The sequence below is a fragment of the Quercus suber genome, unplaced genomic scaffold (genome assembly GCF_002906115.3).
Source record: "Quercus suber isolate HL8 unplaced genomic scaffold, Cork oak 2.0 scaffold_469, whole genome shotgun sequence".
Taxonomy (NCBI): Eukaryota; Viridiplantae; Streptophyta; class Magnoliopsida; order Fagales; family Fagaceae; genus Quercus; species Quercus suber.
The window spans coordinates 389053-410636 of NW_027069920.1; the positions used below are offsets into that span (position 1 = coordinate 389053).

Below are 21584 nucleotides of genomic sequence, written 5' to 3' on the forward strand. Positions count from 1 at the left end.
CAATTCAAATGTCCCCAAATTAGAAAATATTTTTGCAGGATAAGGGCCCAAAATCATATATTGGGCCTTGGGCTTTTTTTGGGGACGTTGACAAGTCCGAAAAAGGACAAATAATTATGAGGGGGTCCAGTTTAGAGTCTCATAAATAAGGAATGAGTGGAAGGTGGTCCGAGGAGGAATTCCTCCTCAAATATGATAAATATAGCTCAAAATATGTATTTTAGCAATCAAGGTAGCCTTCCAAGAAGCTCCAGTAATAGGGAGGTACCTCATGAACATACGAGAAGGAAGGGAGTCCGAAAATATCTAAGGAAAAGCTGCTACCACAGCATTAAATGCACTGCAGCTACTTTTCTGGCAGCATTTATGTGAAGAAGACTCCTGAACAGTGTTGTCTTGGCTATCACAACTCACAAAAAGCCAAAGAAGGTGTCTAAAAGAACAGACACTCAAGTAAGGGCTTAAATGATCAACAAGTGTAGAATCAGGATGGTCCAAGGGGGACTATATAATGTAAGAGACCCACCATTAGGAGAGGATCGGAAAAATAGAAAAAGAATACTGTAGCAATCAAAATTGTACTTGTACTCAACTGTTATTGATTTATATGACAAAATACATCCTCGAACAGTGAATTCATTTAGCTCTATTTTCCTTGTTCTTGCTTGATCATCTTTTAAATCCATACTAACTGTTGTTAAATTCATTAGGGTCTAGTTCTCCAACTCACCCTCTACAAATTTATTGTACTGAGCTCACTGGGCCAAAATCCCATATATCTTGAGCTTGGGCTGCAAAACGTGTCCCTACAATTTTTATATAATAATTTTTTTAATATATAGAATTCAATATTTACAATATTGGGCTAGGAGGAATTTTCCTTAGTTTTTCTAATAAATGTGAAGAGGTTATGCATCTGAGCCACAAAGCTCTTTGCAGAAGGCCTATTTACATGAATGAAAGCTCTGGTTTATATAATTATTTAGAATTATATGAAATATTAATGATTTTTCGTGTGAGCCAAACAAAAACAAAAACAAAAAATGTTTTCAAACTTATTTTCGAGGTCACGACCGAAAATATGAAAATAATTTTTTTTTTCCTTCATAAAATTACAACAAAACCCTAACTCTACATAAATTATAACATGACATTGTTATGTTATGTTATAATTTATGTAGAGTTAATAACATAACATAACAATGTCATTGGGGGAAATGGATAGGAGGATTCTCAATTAACATAGGTATCACCCATAGCATGATGGCAAAGCTATGGGAAATTAGAGAAGGTTTAAAATTTGCTTGGAATAATGGATACGAATACATTAATCTTCAGGTGGATTCCAAATTGGCACATAATTGGATAACAAACTTGAACTCCCAATTTCCTTTGGAATATTCTAACTTGATCCATGATTGCAGGTCAATCCTGGAGCGACCTTGGGTGGTCAAAACTGATCACATTTGGAGGGAAGCTAATGGGTGTGCCAACCTATTGGCAAAGAAAGGAGCAGATCAATCTGAGCGTGAAATTTTCTATGACACCTGTCCTACGTTTTTGATGCAATGCTATTTTTGGGACTCACTGGGATTCACCTCGCCTCGATCAATGGGTTGTATATACTAAGGAAGTTGAAATCTAGCTATCGGAAGTCTGTGTGTGTGTTTTATGTCCTTTCCTGTTGTTGTGTTTGTCTTGTTACTGTGTCTTAATAGTTGTGGTGTTATTGTATAGTTTGATGTGTTTGTAGTTTGTAACTCTTTGAAGTCTCTGTGCTGTACTTTCAGTGTTTGCAATAAAATCCCTTTTAACGCCAAAAAAAAAAAAAAAAAAATTTATAACATGACATCACCTTTAATGGAATTATAGAAACACCCCTACACTTGCCACGAATTACCAAATTAACCCCACACACCATACTAATCACAAAAAGGCCCACATATTTCCATTATCTTAATTTTTACCCCCAAACATCTTGGAAATGATCGAATACCCCCCTAAGTCCACCAAAATGGCCACACTATCCTCCGAACTTCATGAAAAAATAAAAGTACCCCTAAAATACCTTAATCATCAAATTGAACCAAAAATTATTGAAATTATCAAAATATATCTAAACCCCCAAAATATTACCCTCAAACTTTTCAAAAATTACTTAAAAGCCCAAAAAATTGAAAATCATCAAATTAACCTTAAAATTATTTAAAATTATAAGAATATCCCTATAGTTGTAAAAACCACAAAAATCCCAACGCCCCCATGAGCATCACAATCAACAAAATAACCCTAATTTATAATGAAATGACCAAAATACCCTAAATCAATAAAATTACTCCTAAAGTAAATAAAAAGTACTATAATGCTCCTAAAATATCCAAAAATCGTCAAAATATCCTTAAGCCCCACAAAAATGATCAAAAGCCTCCATGATTTTCAAAAATCTATAGAATATTTTTAAACTACACAGAAATCACCAGGAGACCCCTACATAGAAATCATTGAATTACCCATGAACTCAACCAAAATGATTATAACAACCTCAAAGGCTCAAACAATGTAATCAAAGTTTATGATTATCATGTTTTCTATATTTTAGTTTGATTATTTATGCAATTTTATAACTCTTTAATTAATTAGTTATGCATTTGCTTTCTTAGAGTAGCTAGTAGTATTATTCTAGTATGTCTCCTAACTGATGGGTGTCTAATCCAAATGATATATGGCACGTGTGGTTTAGAGCATCCTAATGGAGGGTTGGAGGGTTTTATGCATCTAAAAGCGGGTAGACTATGAAATTATACAAAGTATAAAATGTTGAGACATGCCCTACACATGATGGGTAAGGGTAGGACATCTTAATGGCATGCATGCCAAATTTGAGAGAGGTATAACGCCAAGTATATATTTGTTGAATTACATTCTCTACTAAGGAGAATGTATCAAGTTCATTAATAAAAGTGAGTTTCAATTAACTCAACTGGTAAACTCTCTAATGGTTATATAAGAGATTTGAGGTTCAATCCCCGCCTACACCAAAAACTAATTAGTGTCTTGGTCTAATAATAAAAAACTATCATCAGGAGCGGATGTTATAAGTTGAAACTTTCTATAAAAAAAAAAAGTTCATTAATAAAAAAAATAAAAAATAAAAGGAGGAGAATGTATCATATATATTAGGTCTATGCAGCGAGACACAATATGGGTATGAAGGAGGCCACAGACTATGAGAAGCTAGCTGCATTCACCTTATACGCAAGATATTTTCTTCCCATACTAAGTGATTACCTTTGGACTACATGCAGGGTCTCTCCCTCACGCATACATCATCTACTGAATGATAGTATGATATTCATTCACTCTTGTGCACCATGGCAAAAATAAAAATTTCCCTTGAAAAACATGACAAAAGTCCTTAATATCAGCATCGTCTTCGGATTGGAAGTGGTCTACAAAGTTTTTTATTTTATTTTTATCAATACAATGTTAGTTTTTTTAGTGTTTTTTTCTTTTTTTTTCTTTTTTTTAGAAGAATAATACAATGTTAGTTTCGCTTTTAACTTAAGCATAAAATTTTTCCCTCAAAAAAAAAAATATATAAATAAAATTTAAGCATAAAATGGTTTAAGGCAATCATCAGTAATTAAGTGTATGGTGATACGTGATTGGTTAAGCCAAACTTGCCAGTGGAGACTTAGATTTGACGTTTACCTTTCCATAAACTTTTGGGCTTTGAAAGAACTCAAATAATGTTGTGATCCATCAATTTTTGCAACGTGTCCAAAATGTTGTAAATAAAGCCACGGACTGAAATTTTATATCCCATAAATGAACGGTAAGAACTTTTTTTTTTTTTTTTTGAAAGAGTTCATCCTGTAACGTTAATTCCTAATAATAACTATTATCAAATTAAAGCATCAATTAATTTTTAATATAGACACAAATTAAACCCAAATTTTTTATTTAACCATAAAAAATTTTGCCTGTTGAACAAAATATAAATTTATCCTAATAGTTCAATTCAATTTAAAAGATAAAATTGATTAATATTTTACATTCTATTCATTTAAATTATAGGAAAAGTTTTGATATACGGAACAAAGAAATATCAATTTGCATAGTGTATAGGTGGTGGAGGTGTGATATTTTTCGTGCTTAGTTATTTCAATCATCCTTTGAATTTGGACACATTTTTAGGTAAAGGAGGTGATAAGTTTGCAATTTCCCCGGAAACAAGGCCATGAATATATAAACTCACTAGTCATATTCCAAATAACACGACCAGTTTATCAATTTTTTGTCCAACAATCTCGTATGTATGTAAATTGGCTTATAATTATTTGTTGATATCAAATGAATAAACATGTCAGACCATTTGGGATACCGAAGTTGAGCTTATAGGGTTGAGAATGGAATGGAAGTTATCCTTTCATTTCTAAGCACTGAACAGTGTTAAGACTCAGACTACAATTTTTATTTCCTTATTTTTGTGACCAATATAGGAGCTCCAAAGTCCAAACTGCATTAAGGAACTTAACAAAGAGACCAGTGAAGTTTCGGATTGCATTGTAATGTCTCGTTAAGAGATGACTAAACCATTCAGACTTGTTGGATCGTAACCTTAATATTGTTTAACCTTTTCTTTTAGGCAAATCAAAACTCAGAAAAGAAAAAGAAGAAAGACAGAAAAACATATGATGAATTTCTATTTGATTAAGTCTAGCTACAGATGTAGTTATGTGAACTGTCGTAAAAGCATAACAAGAGAATTCATCTACTTCAACATGGTCAGCCAAATAGGCAAAAAATGATTCCGGCTTCACCTCATTCAACCTCACCTCTCCCTCTACCTAAGCTAATATACTGTGAAAATTGAGTACTAAAGAAAAAATATAGAGACATACAAGCCCCTTTCAATTCAATGCCTACAAATTACGGCAAAAAAATATTTACCTCTGTGGATCAGCAAAGCTCCAACAGGCAAACACACTCAATATGAGGAGTGTGCGGGAACATGTCTACTGCTTGTAGGCTCTTTAGCTTGTAACAACCTTCTAAATTTTTGTCTATCTGCACAAGAATTTCAAAAATCATGACTGGGAATCAAAGAAAAGAGAGTGGTAAAATAGTAGACATACCACGCCATGACAAAGATAATCAAGGTCACGTGCACATGTGGCAGGATTACAGGATACATAAACTATGCGTGGTGCCTTAAGCTTTAGCAGGAATTTAATCAACTTCATGTGCATGCCTGGACGGTTTGGATCTGTGTGATTGAATACATTAAAACAAATTGAGACAATACTGTGAATACTCATTAAAAACAATGATGGCAAAGAGCACAAGAAACATCTTTTGGTACATAATAGATAATAAGAAACACCTTTAACGATAAATAATTTCCTACTAGAAAATGGAAGAAAAAACTACTGGTTATCAATACATCTTTAATGCTTTGGAAAACTTCAGAAACAAAATTTTATATGGTCCAACATTCACCAACACAAGAAGTTTTCAGAACACCTTGGATCTAAATAATTCCAAAGGAGGTGAAGCTACATAAAATAAGGCATCAACCAAACCTGATATGACAACGTCAGGCTTAGGAAAATTGTTGCCAAAACTTTCATCAATTTTATTAAGATCTCCTTGGACAAATGTGGCATTGTAGATATTATTCAGTTTAGCATTCAAGCAAGCATCTGCAATGGCTTGAGCAACAACTTCATATCCGTAAACTTGTCTGGCCCTAACAAATTAAATCAAAAGTAAATTTGAGTATGGTTCATAATACTTCAAATGCAATGAAAAAAAAAATGGAGAGAGATTTACTTTCTGGCAAGTGTCAGACCAATGGTGCCCGTTCCACAAAACAGGTCAAGAACAATTTCTGATCCATCTCCTCTGAGACCAGCACATTCTTCAATGAGTTTGTACAAAACCTCTGCCTGAAAGTTGAGAATTTTGCTTCTAATTGTGGATTATACAAAAAGCAAACTAGGAAACCTAAGTAAGAATCTATGGTGAAATCATATGAAAGCAAGCATGAGTTGGTAGTGAATCAAATTAAGTTGCATAGCATACCTGATGAGTATTTGTCTGAAAGAAAGAGTTGGCTGATATTTGAAAGGTAAGACCCCTTAATACCTCTGTGATGGCAGATTTCCCATACAAAGTGTATTCCTCCTTTCCAACCGATGTGTTACCAATGGAGCTATTTACATTATTCATGACACTTACCTATTAATCATTAAAAAAAAAACACAATAATAATAATAATAAATTAAAAAAGGAGATAAATGAAGCATGAATTGATAAGATAAATTAATTCAATAGGAAGTGGCAGTTCAGTGTTCAATCTTATTACGTATGTTTGAATTCCATACTAACCCTTAGATAACCTTTTAAATGTAAGTTAATACTTGCTTCTTCTTTTTTTATAAGTAATAAAAATATATTAAAAAGAAAAAGCGTGTCACTAGAGTATATAGGAAGTATACATTAGGGACAAAAACAAATCAAGTGCATAAAGTACAAAAGTCCATAAAACCATGGAAGTTAACACTTATTAATGGATGTATAATGTGTAAGAGCAGTTGTGAATCAGTTGAGCATCTATTACTACAGTGTCCAACAGCTAGAGAGCTGTGGTCTTTTGCCCTTACAGCTTTTGGGGTAACTTGGGCAATTCCAAGCCAGATGGTTGATCTGTTGACTGTTTGGAGAGGGTGCTTATACGTCACTGAAACAGGTTTGTAAACCAAGCTACTACATATTGCATCATGTGGACCTTATGGAGAGAGAAATCACCAGACTTTCGAGAACAAAGAGCATTCTATGCAAGATATTAAGAATAGTAAGATCTTTGTTTGAATATTGTATTTTGATTTTGGGGGTGCCATGAAGTTCCTTTATCATATTTTGGACCTAATCAGTGGCCGTTTGTAATTCTTTAAGGGTGCTCACATTTGAGCATCCTGTCTTTCTAATGAATTATTTTCTTACTTATTTATAATAAAAAAAATATAAAAAAATATAAAAAAAACCCAAATAAATCCAATGATATCGTGCACTGAAAATGGGGAAAAAAAAAAATAATAATAATCAAACGGGGCCCTGCCACCCTAAAAGAAAAACAGAACAATTATGGCTAAGGAAACAGAATTGAAGGGATCAACCAACTAAACTGCTTGGATTGGTTGTACCAGTCTTTGGTCATCAACTGATTTTCAATGGTTTGATTTGGGAGTGACTCAAACTAATCCAATCCTACACGCATATCTATGTATGAATTTATGAATTCCAATAATTTAAACTCAAGGATTTTAAGTACGCCAGAAGCTTGCTTGATACAAAAGTAAAACGCAGGAGTTATATTTGAGTAAATGATGGAGAAATATGTCATACAAACCACTTCAGGAATGGATGAAATCTTCTCAACCAAGGGCTTCAGTAGTTCTGGCTTGTAAGACGAGGTCACAAAATTGACCATAAGTTCTGGCAGACCAGTCTTAACATCCCTAGGACATAAACAATATATAAATATAACTATTTAATTCAAATTGAGAACAAGGCTTACAATGATAATCTAAAAAAAATGAACATACCAAGAACAAGATCTGCAGCAAGCATTGTATGATTGAAAAACTACTCAAAAGTACAGTTGTCAAATCTTGAATCATATCAAGAATCATTTTTTTTTTTTTTTTTTTTGGGATCTTGTATCATAAGATACACAAACATTTCAAAAATTAATAAAATGCTATAATTTTATATGATAAACACCCTGAAAATTAATAAAATACTAAAATTTCATAAAATAATTATATCAATATAAATAAATTAAAGCATCCATGCTCATTCACCTCTTACTCATTATTTTTAGTATCTTTTATATTATTTTTTGTATCTTCAAATTGGATTTCTTTACCCTTTTTTGGTCAATTATGATAATTGATTGAAAGAAAATCTAGAATATTTTCAGTTTAATCATCTTTTCTTTTTTTTTTTCTTTTCGGTGCATGTGTGTGTGCACGTGTATGTATCTAACAGCATAAGCACTTTGAGAAATAGCACTATAGCCTAGATGTCTCTCATTCAAATGATGATAAAATCATAATACTGGTTGGACTAATGATGATTGCTTTCCTCGTTTTCCATTTTTATGTATTTATATTTTTCATTTTTTTTTTACTCTTTATACCATGTATGACATGGTCTTGTATTAAATCTTCTATTTTGTATTTCTCAATCATTTGTTTGTTAATTTTGTAGTATTCAAAGGTCGTACCATTGCACAAAACTCTCACTTTTTGCAGGGCCTATGAGAGGTGATCGGTAGGCCACCTTACCTCTAATTTTTTTTTTTTGGGACAGATTGATTCTCATATTCAAACCCAAAGCCTATTGCTTTTAATGGAAGGAACTTGCCATCGCACTAAGGCCTGACCAGAGACTAAATTTGGTGAAATTTCTAGGTTTGACTAGCCTAAAAAACATATCACCTAACACTAAGCAACTAAAGTTATGTCAAATCTACAAAGCTGGCAAGCATATCAAGATGACACCCATTGGGATGTTACATTCTCCCCCCTAAAAAGAGATTTGGTACTCAAAATCACACTTGTTTTCCTCAAATTCAACTCAGTCCAATATAAAAATTTTCCAAATCTGAGATCATTACCGTACCAAAAACTTAAAGATCTCCAAAACATTTTTAGAAACAGCCTAAGATTCAAGCCTAGACTTCTCTCAAAACCTACTATTCTGATATCATTCTGTCACAAAACAAGACTCAATCTGGTGAAATCTCTAGGCCTGACTAGCCTAAAAAACATCACTCACACTGAGCAACAAAACATTCATCACATCCTCAAAGTTGGTAAGCATATCCTCCAGCACCCATTGGGGTGTTGCAATGCTAATGCCCCAATTAAATTAGCTTTATTATGAGGAGAAAAAAACAATTTAAAAGAGCTTATAAAAAAATGTGAATACAAATAATGTAAACTAACCATGAAGAGTGCATTGCCTGAAACATTACATATCAAAATTACTTATCATAGTGTAAGATGCATATGTTGTATCATGTGATGCACTAAGATTTATGATACACTTATAAGATACATATCAAATTGGTAACAAACATGAATCGCATAATTTATTGTAAGACATAATGTAAACCAAGAATGACAAGTGCATTGCCTGAAACAATACATATCAAAATTAAATATCATAGCTTAAGATACGTATGTTGTATCATGCAATACACTAAGATTTATGATACACTCATAAGATACATGTCAAATTGGTAAAAAATGTGAATCACATAATGTGTTGTAAGATACTAACAAGTAATAACTATGACTAAAATCATGAAAACTGAAATTAAAATAATAATAATAATAATTTTACACTTACATCTATTATTTTGATCAAACATTCAACAACCTCAACATTGAACAACAGAAATTTGATAACAGTGTAAAAACCAAAACAAGCACAGGTAACTACGTAAGTAATACTAAAATTACAAACTCCTTGTTTGCCAATTGATCAAGAAAACATTTTAAATTGGTAGTTGACCAATAAGTCCTTGAAAAGAATTCAATGTCTGATCATACTCCAAATAATTGGTTTCAACCATTTATTATTCATATCTGCAAAGAACTATAGACTGACTACATGTATCTGAGTTCTGACACTTTTATGCTTCTGTTCACTGTACTCCCCAACACAACCAAAATTTTACCATTATTGTCGAAGAGAGTTCCTAAGTTGAAAGTTAATGTATATTTTCATATGAATTACAGCAAGCTAAAATATTGTAAAAAAAGAAAAACCTAATTATATGAGATTTAACAGAATGCACTGTACCTTCCAGTTCTTAGCATTAGATGCTTAAGAAATCCAGCATGAGAGTGAACATTGTAAGCAGAAATACCCAGTTGTGGATCTCTCCAACAACCTTGGATAGCTGCAAGAACCTATATATCAGAAATGCAAGTCAAAGAAGCCAGAAAGAAAAAAATATTTCTGACATGGTAATAAACTAGTTTGTCAAATAATTAAATATGCTGCCAATATCAAGTCAAAACATATATAAAGGTGTAAGTTTCTAGCTAAAAACAAGTACATGAAGAAGACAATTGCGTAGGAAGTAAAGAAAACTCAAAATTCATATGAGCAACAAACTCAGTGACATTGAACAATTGACTTGAGAATTCTTACAAGTCACTTTTTTCTTCATTTTTTTTTTAAATAATTCTTACAAGGATGGTAGCTTGAGTGGATGGTAGCTGCAGGGAAGTTTTCTTTTTCAAATCTATTTGATTTTATTGCTCATTGTAATTTTATATCTCCTGCATGACCTTCAGCTAGTCTACTTCCTGTGTACTTGTTGATTCTTTTTGAATAAATATTATTACTTATCCAAAAAAAAATCCTACCAACTTCCAAAGACCTTATAAAAAAATAATAATTCTTACAAGTGAGGGAGGGGTGATTCAAACCTTAGTTCTCCTCATAAGGGCGACTAGGCAATGCCATTGAGCTACAAAGGCTCTTTGCCAATCCTACCAAGGACTTTAACCAAGTGAAATGCCTTAATCCACCGTCAAGCAGTGTTTGGGGGGTTAAGCTTACCACCTCCTAGTAAGTAGATGTCATGGAATGTAGACTTCTCCAACTTTTATTAAGTAGACAACTCTAGAGAACAACTTAGATTACTCTAGTGATTTATCATCTATGTATAATAAATGTTGGGTGCCTTGCATCATAAGAATGGCATGCCAGTAACAATACAAAGCAAATTTACAAATGGGAAATCCTCAAATGTGATGATATGGGCAAGTTAATTTATATAGAATATAAATCACATATCCAATTCAAAGTGTCTGGAGGAAGAGCATACAAGCCTCTAATATTACAGGGAACAAAAACAAAAACAAAACAAAAAAAGATGCGATACCATATTGGCAGGTTCACTTTGCAGTAAGCACTTGTTGACATTTAGAACCTTATCAAAAAAGCCAGGAGCATGCAATCCCAGGGCATAGCTCTCACTACCATCTTGTTTCTCTAATAATAATTCTTTAGGTAGCCATTCTTGAGTACCAAATGAGAATTCCATCTGCAATAGCAGGAAAGTAGCAGCTAAGATATTTTTAAAATTTTGAACCAATCTATTTATATACTTTTTTCAATAACAAAAAAGTACACAGCAGTTATGAGTTCTACAGTTGGTATGAAAATCAATTTGGAGTGAATTACATAATAAGGATTAGAACATACAAAATATACTCAGGCCAATGTATATCACTGGTAGAGGTAAATTCTGTTTCTATGCTAATGAATGGTGTCATTGAAATAGGAAAAACAAAAATAACATAGCTGGGTATTGGCGTACTTAAGACATCAGCTGTTAATCAGATGCATAGCATTCATTATGAAAAAGACTGTAATTGTTAACGTAATTTATGCTTATAAAATCGTTTCAATGTCTAGCTTAAGAATCTCTACATTTCATTTTAAAATTCTGACATAATTTTACTTGATTCCACAAATGAATTAGTGATCAATTAATTAGCCAATACGCAATAAAACAAATGAAAGCATTTCCTTTGAACATTATGGGCATATCTTGCTTGAGGCTATAACACCTAAAAAAAGTACAAGTTCAGCATGTATGGCTGATTGCTATAATTTTTCCAGTACAATCTTAGTGACAATTGGCAAGAATCTAGCACCAAATATGGGTTGCTTTTATACTGCTAAAGAAAGAAGAAAAATAGTAGAATCGTTGCACGTGACCAGATCTAAAACAACAAAATTAATAAAGTTCAGATTCTGTCCTAACCTTGTTCCTATAATGGAACTGGATATCACAGGGAACAATTGGCTTCATGAGGTTTAGGGATTCCAGTTCCTCACAAGAAAACTTCCCAACATGCATCACCAACTCACGGACTTGCTGTTCCTTAGCTCTAAGTTGAGCCTCATAAGACAAATTTTGTGTTTTGCATCCTCCACAATAAGAAGCATACTCACAAGGGGCATCCACAAAGTCCCAATGAGGAGATATTGTCTTTACCTTAGTCACCTGTACATTTTACAAAATCAAAAAAGAAAAAATCATGTCACTGAAAATTTTCAAAAGCAAAAGAAGAGATTGATTCAATTGAGAGAATGAAAGACAAAGAACGATACATAACTCTCTAGCATGTCATCATAAGCACATTCACATAAAAAAAATTAGAACTGATACAAGTGGCACCACTACTCAAAGTTGTGTATGCCACCAGCATTTCCAATGAGGATTTGTGACGTGACATTGTTACTAATACTATTGTTTCTAAAGCCATGTTAACTTTTCTAAATTTTATCACTCACACACACACAACTTAAAGTTCCAAATTTTGGAACCAAATCAGTAAATAGAACAAGACCCAATTCGTCATTTTGTATTGTCTGAGCTACCATAAATTTTCTTCTAATTTTCCTTCCTTTCTCTCTCAATTTCCTAGGCAGTTAGCACCCATACTTAAAACTAAACTTAACCGTTTCACCAACTTAAACATAGAATCCAACCCAACCACACTTGAGCTGAAATGATATCACTTACACACACACACACACACACAAAACTTAAAAGTTCCAAAATTCGGAACCAAAACAGCAAATAAAACAAGACCCAGTTCGTCATTTAGTATTGTCTTCACTACCAAAAGCAATAACATTAACAACATTAAAAATAGCAATACCTCAGCATAGTTGTCCTTCTTGCGAGTGACACGCCCAATGAAACGCTCCCCGGGGAGTGCACGGTCACACATGACAACGAACCCAGTGTCTGCAACCTTGCACAAACCCTTCCCTTTGAAACCAAGTGACTCGCACACCAGCTCCAACGTCTGGCCTCGCTTCGGGAAGTATGATTTGTTGGGCTTACTGGGCTGTTGTTGGACCTGGACCTGAGCCGAGTCTTCCGGGAGTGAGGCCTGGGAAGATAGTGAGGAACGGAGAGTTCGGAGAAAGGGGCGCGTCGTGGTGGTGGTGGTGGTGGTGAGGTGCCTGAGCCTGAGGCCGTGGCTTGGCATAGTCGCCATTTTAGTTTTAGGGACTCTCGGAGGGAAGTGATGAAGAAACAAGCAAGATGGTGTGTTTTTTGGTTTGGGATAGAAGGGTAGTTTGGTCGTTAGGGAAAGACCAAATTACACTTTGAGAGGCAAACATGTTTAGTAAACATTTTCAATGGTTTAAAAACAATTTGCATATTTATAAAAAGTGAATCATTTTAATAGTTTAACAACAATTTTCATATTCTTCAAGTGAAATATATTTAATTATTGAATTGAGGTTTTCATTTAAATATATTTTCAATTGTTGTTTTTGATAGTTTCTAATTATTAAATTCAAGGTTTATATATTTAAATATATGTAATTAATTAAGGCTTAAAGTTCAATGTATTATTGAAAATCATTTTATATACATTTATACACATATACATATACATATGTGCATTCTATGATACCTTAGTTTTACACAACATGCATTCATTATGTAACTTAAAAATAAAATATTCATTTATTTTTATTATTTATTTTAAGTAAATTAATAAAAAAATTATTTACATATAAATTTTGATTAAGCCACGCATCGCACAGGCATAATACTAATATATATATATATATATAACCGAAACCTCTAAAACTCCCACAATTTTTCATATTAACATTAATTAAATTTAAAAAAATTAATTAAGTTAAAATAAATAAATAAATAAGCCCAAAGTCGACTCTAAATACTAAGGTCAACCTAACTCTAAATCCTTTCTCTCTATTTCTCTACCTTTCTCCCCAAAACCCAACTCTGAAAATCAATCCCAAACACCATCTTCTTCTCCTCTCTCTTCTCTCTAAAATTGATACTTCCCTAAAACCTTCTCTTCTCGCCTCCCTTGGAAACCAAATTTAATCATCAATATGTATCTCCAATATTCCTCTCCAATGCAAACCCTATACCTAAGGCAGTCAACATGCTAGGCCTATGCAGGAATTTCCTTGGTCTCCACACTCAGCCTCTTCTCCATGGACGGATTTGGCCACAAAGCCAATTAGGTTAAATAATTTCCCTGCCATTCTCTTTCCTATTTGATTGATCTACTTCTCAAGAAATTCTTTCTCCACGATTTTCTCTGAATCTTATTTTTTTTTTTTTTTTAGTTTCAGTTTCAAGTAATGATGATGATGCCAATTACTCAGTCCCAACACCAAGTGAATCCTAGCAGAGGTGTGGTTGCCTTTTCAATTGTCACCGTTGGCATCACCAGGTCTATCTCTACCTCTCTTCTTCTTCTTTTATGCCTTATGTGAATGATCTAATTTATTAGAAAAGAAGAGCATTTTGTGCATATTGTTGGATTGTATATTTGGTTGTGCATGGTTTTTTTCCCCTTAGGAACCAATTTGTTGCATAGTTGCTGAATGTGTGGAATATTGAGGTGTTCTTTCTGACATTAGGTTTTAATAATCTTGACGATTGCTTTTATTTGCACATAATATACCATTTGTTTTTTGTTTTTGTTTAGCTTGGTATTAAAGGAAAAATGATTTGGCTAGGAATGAGATCCTTCTACTAAAATGTAGATTCCTAAGCGATGCACGGTTTTATCAAAATTCGTATGTAATTAGTTTTTCTTATTAATTTACTTAAAATTAAATAATAGAATAAATAATAAAAATAATCAAATATTTTACTTTTAAGTTATATAATAAATCTATATTGTGTGAAACTAAGGTATTATGAAATGCATATATATATATATATATATAAAAGTAATAACTTATTAAAAGAGTGCAATAAATATGTTTGTTTTCAGAATGTATAAGATGATTTATTCTTTTTTTTTTTTTTCAATTTCATGAAACAAAGTTTGTATGTTTTTCTTCAAACTTACATGAATTTGAATTTGTCATTTATTTTTTTTTACAAAAATTGACATTATCATTATTTAAATATATATATATATATTATTTTTTATTGGGTTACTTTATCCTTTTTTTTTTACCTAAATTATATATTTTTAATTATGTTTATGTTAATGTTAATACATATTAGCTATCATTTGATACTTTATCCACACACAAAAAAACAACAATTAACGTTTAAATTAGGCTAAAGTAAAATTGTTACTTTATTAAAAAAAAAATTGATACAATACTTATTGTTACTTTATTCAAATAAGAGTTTTACTTAAACTTAAACTTGTTATGTTAATACATATTAGCTATCATTTGATACTTTATCCACACACACAAAAACAACAATTAACATTTGAATTAGGCTAAAAGTAAAATTGTTACTTTATAAAAAAAATTGATACAATACTTATTGTTACTTTATCCAAATAAGTCAATAAGAACAAATAGAATAAGAGTCTTAAACTTAAACTTGTTTGTTAAATGGATTAGATGAAGAATTTGAATTGTAATCAAATCAAAATTGAATAAGAATTAGATAGATTAGATGAAGAATTTGAATTGTAATCAAATTAAAATTTTATCAACTTAGAAATTATAGGAGAAGAAAAAAAATATATTTTTAAATCTAAAAATCTAAAAACATTTCTGCAATTAAAGATGCATTAGAGCGTGTTGTGGAGCAATTAAAAAAAAGTTATTGCTTTTTTTATAATACACTACATTTAAAAAATAAGAATTAGATGAAGAATTTGGATTGTAATTCAATTAAGATTAAATAAGGATTAGATGGATTATATGAAAATTTTGGATTGTAATCAAATTAAGATTTTTATCAACTTAGAGATTATAGGAGAATAAAAATGATATATATATATATATATATATTTTTAATCTAACAATAAAAAAAAATCTGCAATTTGGTGAAACCATTTGGCACAACCAGGCGTCTAAACCCAACTTTTATTATAGAGTAAAATCAATTCTAATTAAACTCTGAATTCAATAATTACAAACAATTTTAATTTCTAAGCATAAAAAAAATATATGGAATTAGAGTTAAAGTAAAGATACTCACATGAAAACTGAATTAACTTTAACAGTAAGGGGGAGGCAGCGAAGTCATGGAAATTCACATCACCTTAAATATCCATTGTTTTTACATCACCCGTTTTATATTTAATCAATTTTCTATCTCCATTCTTTGTGGAGTGATGTTCATTATCATGGTTTTGGATGCTCAAATCTTGGTCTCATGGCTACCTGTGGGATCTACACATATTGGAAAACAGATCTTTCAAAAAGTAAATAAAATTTTTGTTAAAATTAATTTGTTAATTTTCGTGGAATATATGCAATTGATTCTAAAGACCATAATAAGTATATAAATTAGATCAAAGTTAACAAAAATAACTTAAACAAAAGGCAACCACACACAAAACATATTCAATTTGATGAAAAAAAAAATAAAGAAGGGAATTTTATGAAAAAGAAGAAGAAGAAGGCAAATACATACATGCAAGTTTCATAGGTAAGGTAAGTATGAGAAGGAAAGAATACATCAAGAAACCGTACGGTAGGAAAAAGGGAAAAATATACCAAACCGTATATATACCCCTGCTTTTATATTAGATAATTTTAATTTGTTAAGAAGTTGATAACTTGATATGAACAAAAAGAAAAAAGGAGTTTACGTAATTAAGAAGTTTGTGTTAATTATATATTAGTTTTTTTTTTTTTTTTACTTTATCCCAAAAAAATATTTAATGTTATTAAATTGTTATTAGAATTTTTTTTTTTTTTTTAGTTTAGTTAAAGTTTATAAATATTAGCTATTTTTTTGTTATTTATTTCAAAAGAAAAAAAATTGAGAATAAAAAATAATACTTTTAAATTTGTTAGTTTAGTATTAGGAAATAGATGATGTAGGATAAATGTTTATCCCAAAAAAAAAAAAAAAAAATACTAACGTAAGCTAGTAAAATTGTTATTTTATAAAATAAAAAAAAAAAAATAAAAGAAAGAAAGAAAGAAAAAGAAGAAGTTCATTAGAATACTTATTGTTACTTTATATAAAGAAGTTGATAAAGATAAAAACTTTTTGTTTTTATCCAAATACTTAAGTGAATGAATTTGTTGAAAAATCTAAAAATCTAAAAAAATTTCTGCAATTTGGTGAAGCCATTTGGCGCAACCACGGCTTCTAAGCCCAACTTTTATTATATAGTATATTTTATGATATGATATATGATTTAAAAAAAAAAAAACTATTTTCAAGAGTTTAAAAATGAAAAACAAATTTTTGGTCAAATATAGAAGCAAAAATTATGTTTTAGCCTTTTTATTTGGATAAGATATTATTTTGGTTCTTAAATTTTAGCAAAAAATTTCTTCCCATTTCTAAACGTTAAAAAAAAAAAAATTATCCCTACATTTTATAAAGAGATTTTCTTTTTCTTCAATATATTAGAGTTAAAAAATAGAAGGAAAGAAATAATTTTTTTAATAGTTTAGAGATAATTTTTTTTTTAATTTTAAGGACATAAATTGAAACATTTTCAATAATTTAGGCTTTTGGGGATAAAAAATAAATAAATTTTAGTAAAATTTAATATATATATATATATATATATATTAAACTTGACAAAAATGTGATATTATATATCCATTAAAAAAGTGATATTATAAATTGACAAAAATTGTTAATTTCTGTTAACTTAACTAGTAAAATTTCTGATGATTGAATAAAAGATTTGGAGTTCAAATGATCAATCACAACTTATACCAAAGGACAAAAACTAATTAGTATCTTAATTTGATTATAAAAAACTATTGTAAGAAGTAGATATCAAATTATAAAACCATCTCAAAAAAAAAAAAAAAAAAAAAAGGACAACATTAAACCATGAGATTAATTTGGTTGCTTGTTGGCCCATAAAGGCCCATAATAATTCATATTCAACGTTTTGGACAATAGGCTTATCCAAGAAAGAAAAAACGTTTTGGACAATTGGGCTTCTGGGCTCTAGCCTTCTTCCTCATCAAACTAAGACTAAAACGACAGCCAATCCATCTCACCCCTAAAATCTGAACCCAACATTAATCTGTGGTCACTTCTCAGCCGTTGGATCTCATCTCTTGTCCACCTTATATATAACACACTTCCCCCAAAACACAAAACCCTAACCCTAATCTCTCACACTCTGTGCGCTTGCCGGCGATTCCATCAGACGAAGAAAAGCACTAAGAAGACTCAACCATGGGTAAAAAAAAAAAATCTCAACTCCTCTATGAATTTCTATCTATTGTATAATATTTGCTTAGATTTGGGTTCGATAATGGAGTAATTGAAATGGGTGTGTGAGCAGGTAAGGTTCACGGATCGTTGGCACGTGCCGGAAAGGTGAGAGGTCAGACACCAAAGGTGGCTAAGCAAGACAAGAAGAAGAAGCCACGTGGTCGTGCCCACAAGCGCATGCAGTACAATCGCCGCTTCGTCACCGCTGGTCTGTTTATCACTCTCTCTCTCTCTCTCTCTTACTTTTATTAAGGATTTGAGTTAAACCCATTATGTTTTATGTAACGTTTTACTAGAAATATGATGTCTTTTTGTTAGTTAGATAAGTAGTTGTACAAATTAAACATGGTGTTTTTTTTTTTTGCAAAATGTTCTTATTTATGTTTTAGGGATTAAACATAGTTGTAGGAGATTATGAAATGTAATCTGGTGTCTTTTGTTAGTTAGATGTTTAATTTTACTTATTTAGTTGATGATTGTAAGTGTGAGTTTCTAGAGATTAAACATGGGGGGTGTCTTGTAAGAATAGTCTTAGGAGATCATGAAATGTCATTTTGAACTTTTATATTATCAGTAGAAATGGCATTGGTGAATGCTGAATATGTATTTACAATGTGCCATTCGGTTCCATTTGATATATGGTCAGTATAATTATAACTGAAATGGGTGTTCTGAATTTAAGCCATGTTATGTCATGCCATGTGGAGAAAGATTAATTTGGTTGCTTGTTGGCCCATAAAGGCCCATAATAATTCATATTCAACGTTTTGGACAATAGGCTTATCCAAGAAAGAAAAAACGTTTTGGACAATTGGGCTTCTGGGCTCTAGCCTCCTTCCTCATCAAACTAAGACAAAAACGACAGCATATCATTCCATCCATCTCACCCCTCAAATCTGAACCCAACATTAATCTGTGGTCACTTCTCAGCCGTTGGATCTCATCTCTCGTCCATCTTATATATAACACACTTCCCCCAAAACACAAAACCCTAACCCTAATCTCTCACACAGTGTGCGCTTGCCGGCGATTCCATCAGAAGAAGAAAAGCACTAAGAAGACTCAACCATGGGTAAAAAAAAAAATCTCAACTCCTCTCTGAATTTCTCTCTATTGTATAATATTTGCTTAGATTTGGGTTCGATAATGGAGTAATTGAAATGGGTGTGTGAGCAGGTAAGGTTCACGGATCGTTGGCACGTGCCGGAAAGGTGAGAGGTCAGACACCAAAGGTGGCTAAGCAAGACAAGAAGAAGAAGCCACGTGGTCGTGCCCACAAGCGCATGCAGTACAATCGCCGCTTCGTCACCGCCGGTCTGTTTATCACTCTCTCTCTCTCTCTCTTTCTCTCTCTCTCTTACTTTTATTAAGGATTTGAGTTAAACCCATTATGTTTTATGTAACGTTTTAATAGAAATATGATGTCTTTTTGTTAGTTGGATAAGTAGTTGTACAAATTAAACATGGTGTTTTTTTTTTTTGCAAAATGTTCTTATTTATGTTTTAGGGATTAAACATAGTTGTAGAAGATTATGAAATGTAATCTGGTGTCTTTTGTTAGTTAGATGTTTAATTTTACTTATTTAGTTGATGATTGTAAGTGTGAGTTTCTAGAGATTAAACATGGGGGGTGTCTTGTAAGAATAGTCTTAGGAGATCATGAAATGTCATTTTGAACTTTTATATTATCAGTAGAAATGGCATTGGTGAATGCTGAATATGTATTTACAATGTGCCATTCGGTTCCATTTGATATATGGTCAGTATAATTATAACTGAAATGGGTGTTCTGAATTTAAGCCATGTTATGTCATGCCATGTGGAGAGTTTGATAGGATTGAATGGCGGGGAAGAACGTGTAAATGACGAAGTTTTGCACAAGTTGGTGCTTGGCGTTATGAATTTATGGAAGGACAAAAATCTTAGGTGTTATTCCTTAGGTTTTTCTCTTAAGATTTAGCCATGTGGCCACTTAACTAAAAAATGCACTTCTATTTCATGAGAAGAAATTCACATGGCAGAATTTTAAAAAAGGAAACCTAAGATTTAGCCATGTGGCCACTTAACTAAAAAATGCACTTCTATTCCATGAGAAGAAATTTACATGGCAGAATTTTAAAAAGGAAACCTAAATTAAGAAATAGCATGTAAGTACTGTAACTAAGTCTTGCTTGTTATGGAATACCCTTAAAACACTAGAGTAATGCATTTCTCTGTGTTCATAAGTCATGACTCCATGCAGGTAAGATGATTATTGAAATGCCACTGCAAAAAGCGTCCCAACCTATATAGTCTTCTATAGGATCATGCACTATACATTCATACAAGCAGTGGAGCGTATGTGGTTTTTCAACTATCAAAGAAGCACCTAGTCCTAACAGAATTTTACTGATTAAAAAATGTGATACCCACCCTACAAATTGCATTGATCCGGCTCTTGTTACATGAATTATAGTCCAATATTTAGTCTTATAGAATTACTTAACATCATCCAACCTGCTTTTTGTTGACATCTCTATATTTAACTAGTCTGTTGTCAATTTTTCTTATTTTAGAATTCTAGGCTTATAACATGTAGGTTTTGAGTGGGTCAGTTCATGTGAATAGTGGATGGCTAAGGGTGGTTCACTATACGTAAGAATTTCAGTGTTTCTAGTTCTGGACTGCTTTTGCCAAAGGTCTTTGGACCAAAGGGCATCTCCTTTGTCATAAACAAAGTGTGGAAGATGAGATTACAGGTTCAATACCATACGGTTCTTTCAGTTTTATACAAGTGTCAACCGAAAAAAGAGAGCGTATATATGTTTGTGAGCTATATGGCTATGGATGACCTCTTTTTTGTTGGTCTCTTTTACAGTTGTTGGATTTGGGAAGAAGCGCGGACCCAATTCTTCAGAAGAAGTAAGTTGCTTGGTTTTCAACGAGTTTTTGTTTGTGGAGGCAAAATATGAAAAACTAGTTTCAAAGTTTTATATTTCGACTGTAGCCAAACTACATTTAGTTTAGTATTTCGTATTTTGTGTGAACTTGTCTTTGTTGAAAACACTTCTGTGAGGTTTAAATTGACCATTACATAGCATGGGTTGATTTTTGAGTTTATTATTAGCATTTCTTTTTTTTTTTTTTTTTTTTTTTTTTAATTTGAATTTTCTTCAGCGATTCTTGATTTTTTTTTTTAAAAAAAAAAGAAATGTAAGGCCCAAATTCCGGAAATGAGCATAAAAAAAAATAAAAAAATAAGAAAAACCTCCAGCAAGGCTGCAAGGGAGGAAAGAGGGATTTGAATTCATCCTCTACACCTAAG

At 31.8% G+C, this 21584-nt stretch overlaps 2 protein-coding genes across 3 annotated transcripts; one reads left to right on the forward strand and one right to left on the reverse strand.

The window, feature by feature from the left end:
- Positions 1 to 4681: 4681 nt before the first annotated feature.
- On the reverse strand, positions 4682 to 13218 carry LOC112023264 (uncharacterized). The gene is made up of 10 exons (XM_024055884.2): positions 12765 to 13218; positions 11861 to 12103; positions 10973 to 11134; positions 9880 to 9989; positions 7415 to 7523; positions 6088 to 6243; positions 5836 to 5951; positions 5586 to 5752; positions 5139 to 5269; positions 4682 to 5070 (listed from the first exon to the last, which is right to left on the reverse strand). Exons 1-10 carry the CDS (start codon positions 13107 to 13109, stop codon positions 4963 to 4965), a joined length of 1647 nt encoding a protein of 548 aa, XP_023911652.2. The 5' UTR covers positions 13110 to 13218; the 3' UTR covers positions 4682 to 4962.
- A 4895-nt stretch (positions 13219 to 18113) lies between these two features.
- LOC112038387 (small ribosomal subunit protein eS30z/eS30y/eS30x) lies at positions 18114 to 21379 on the forward strand. Of its 2 annotated transcripts, none has more exons than XM_065762696.1 (3): positions 18114 to 18245; positions 18351 to 18488; positions 21138 to 21379. In XM_065762696.1, the coding sequence occupies exons 1-3, from the start codon at positions 18242 to 18244 to the stop codon at positions 21284 to 21286; spliced, it is 291 nt and encodes a 96-aa protein (XP_065618768.1). In that variant the 5' UTR covers positions 18114 to 18241; the 3' UTR covers positions 21287 to 21379. The 2 variants fall into 2 exon arrangements, with proteins under 2 accessions (XP_065618768.1, XP_023926964.2); XM_024071196.2 differs by lacking the exons at positions 18114 to 18245; positions 18351 to 18488 and adding exons at positions 19221 to 19352; positions 19457 to 19594.
- Positions 21380 to 21584: the final 205 nt, after the last annotated feature.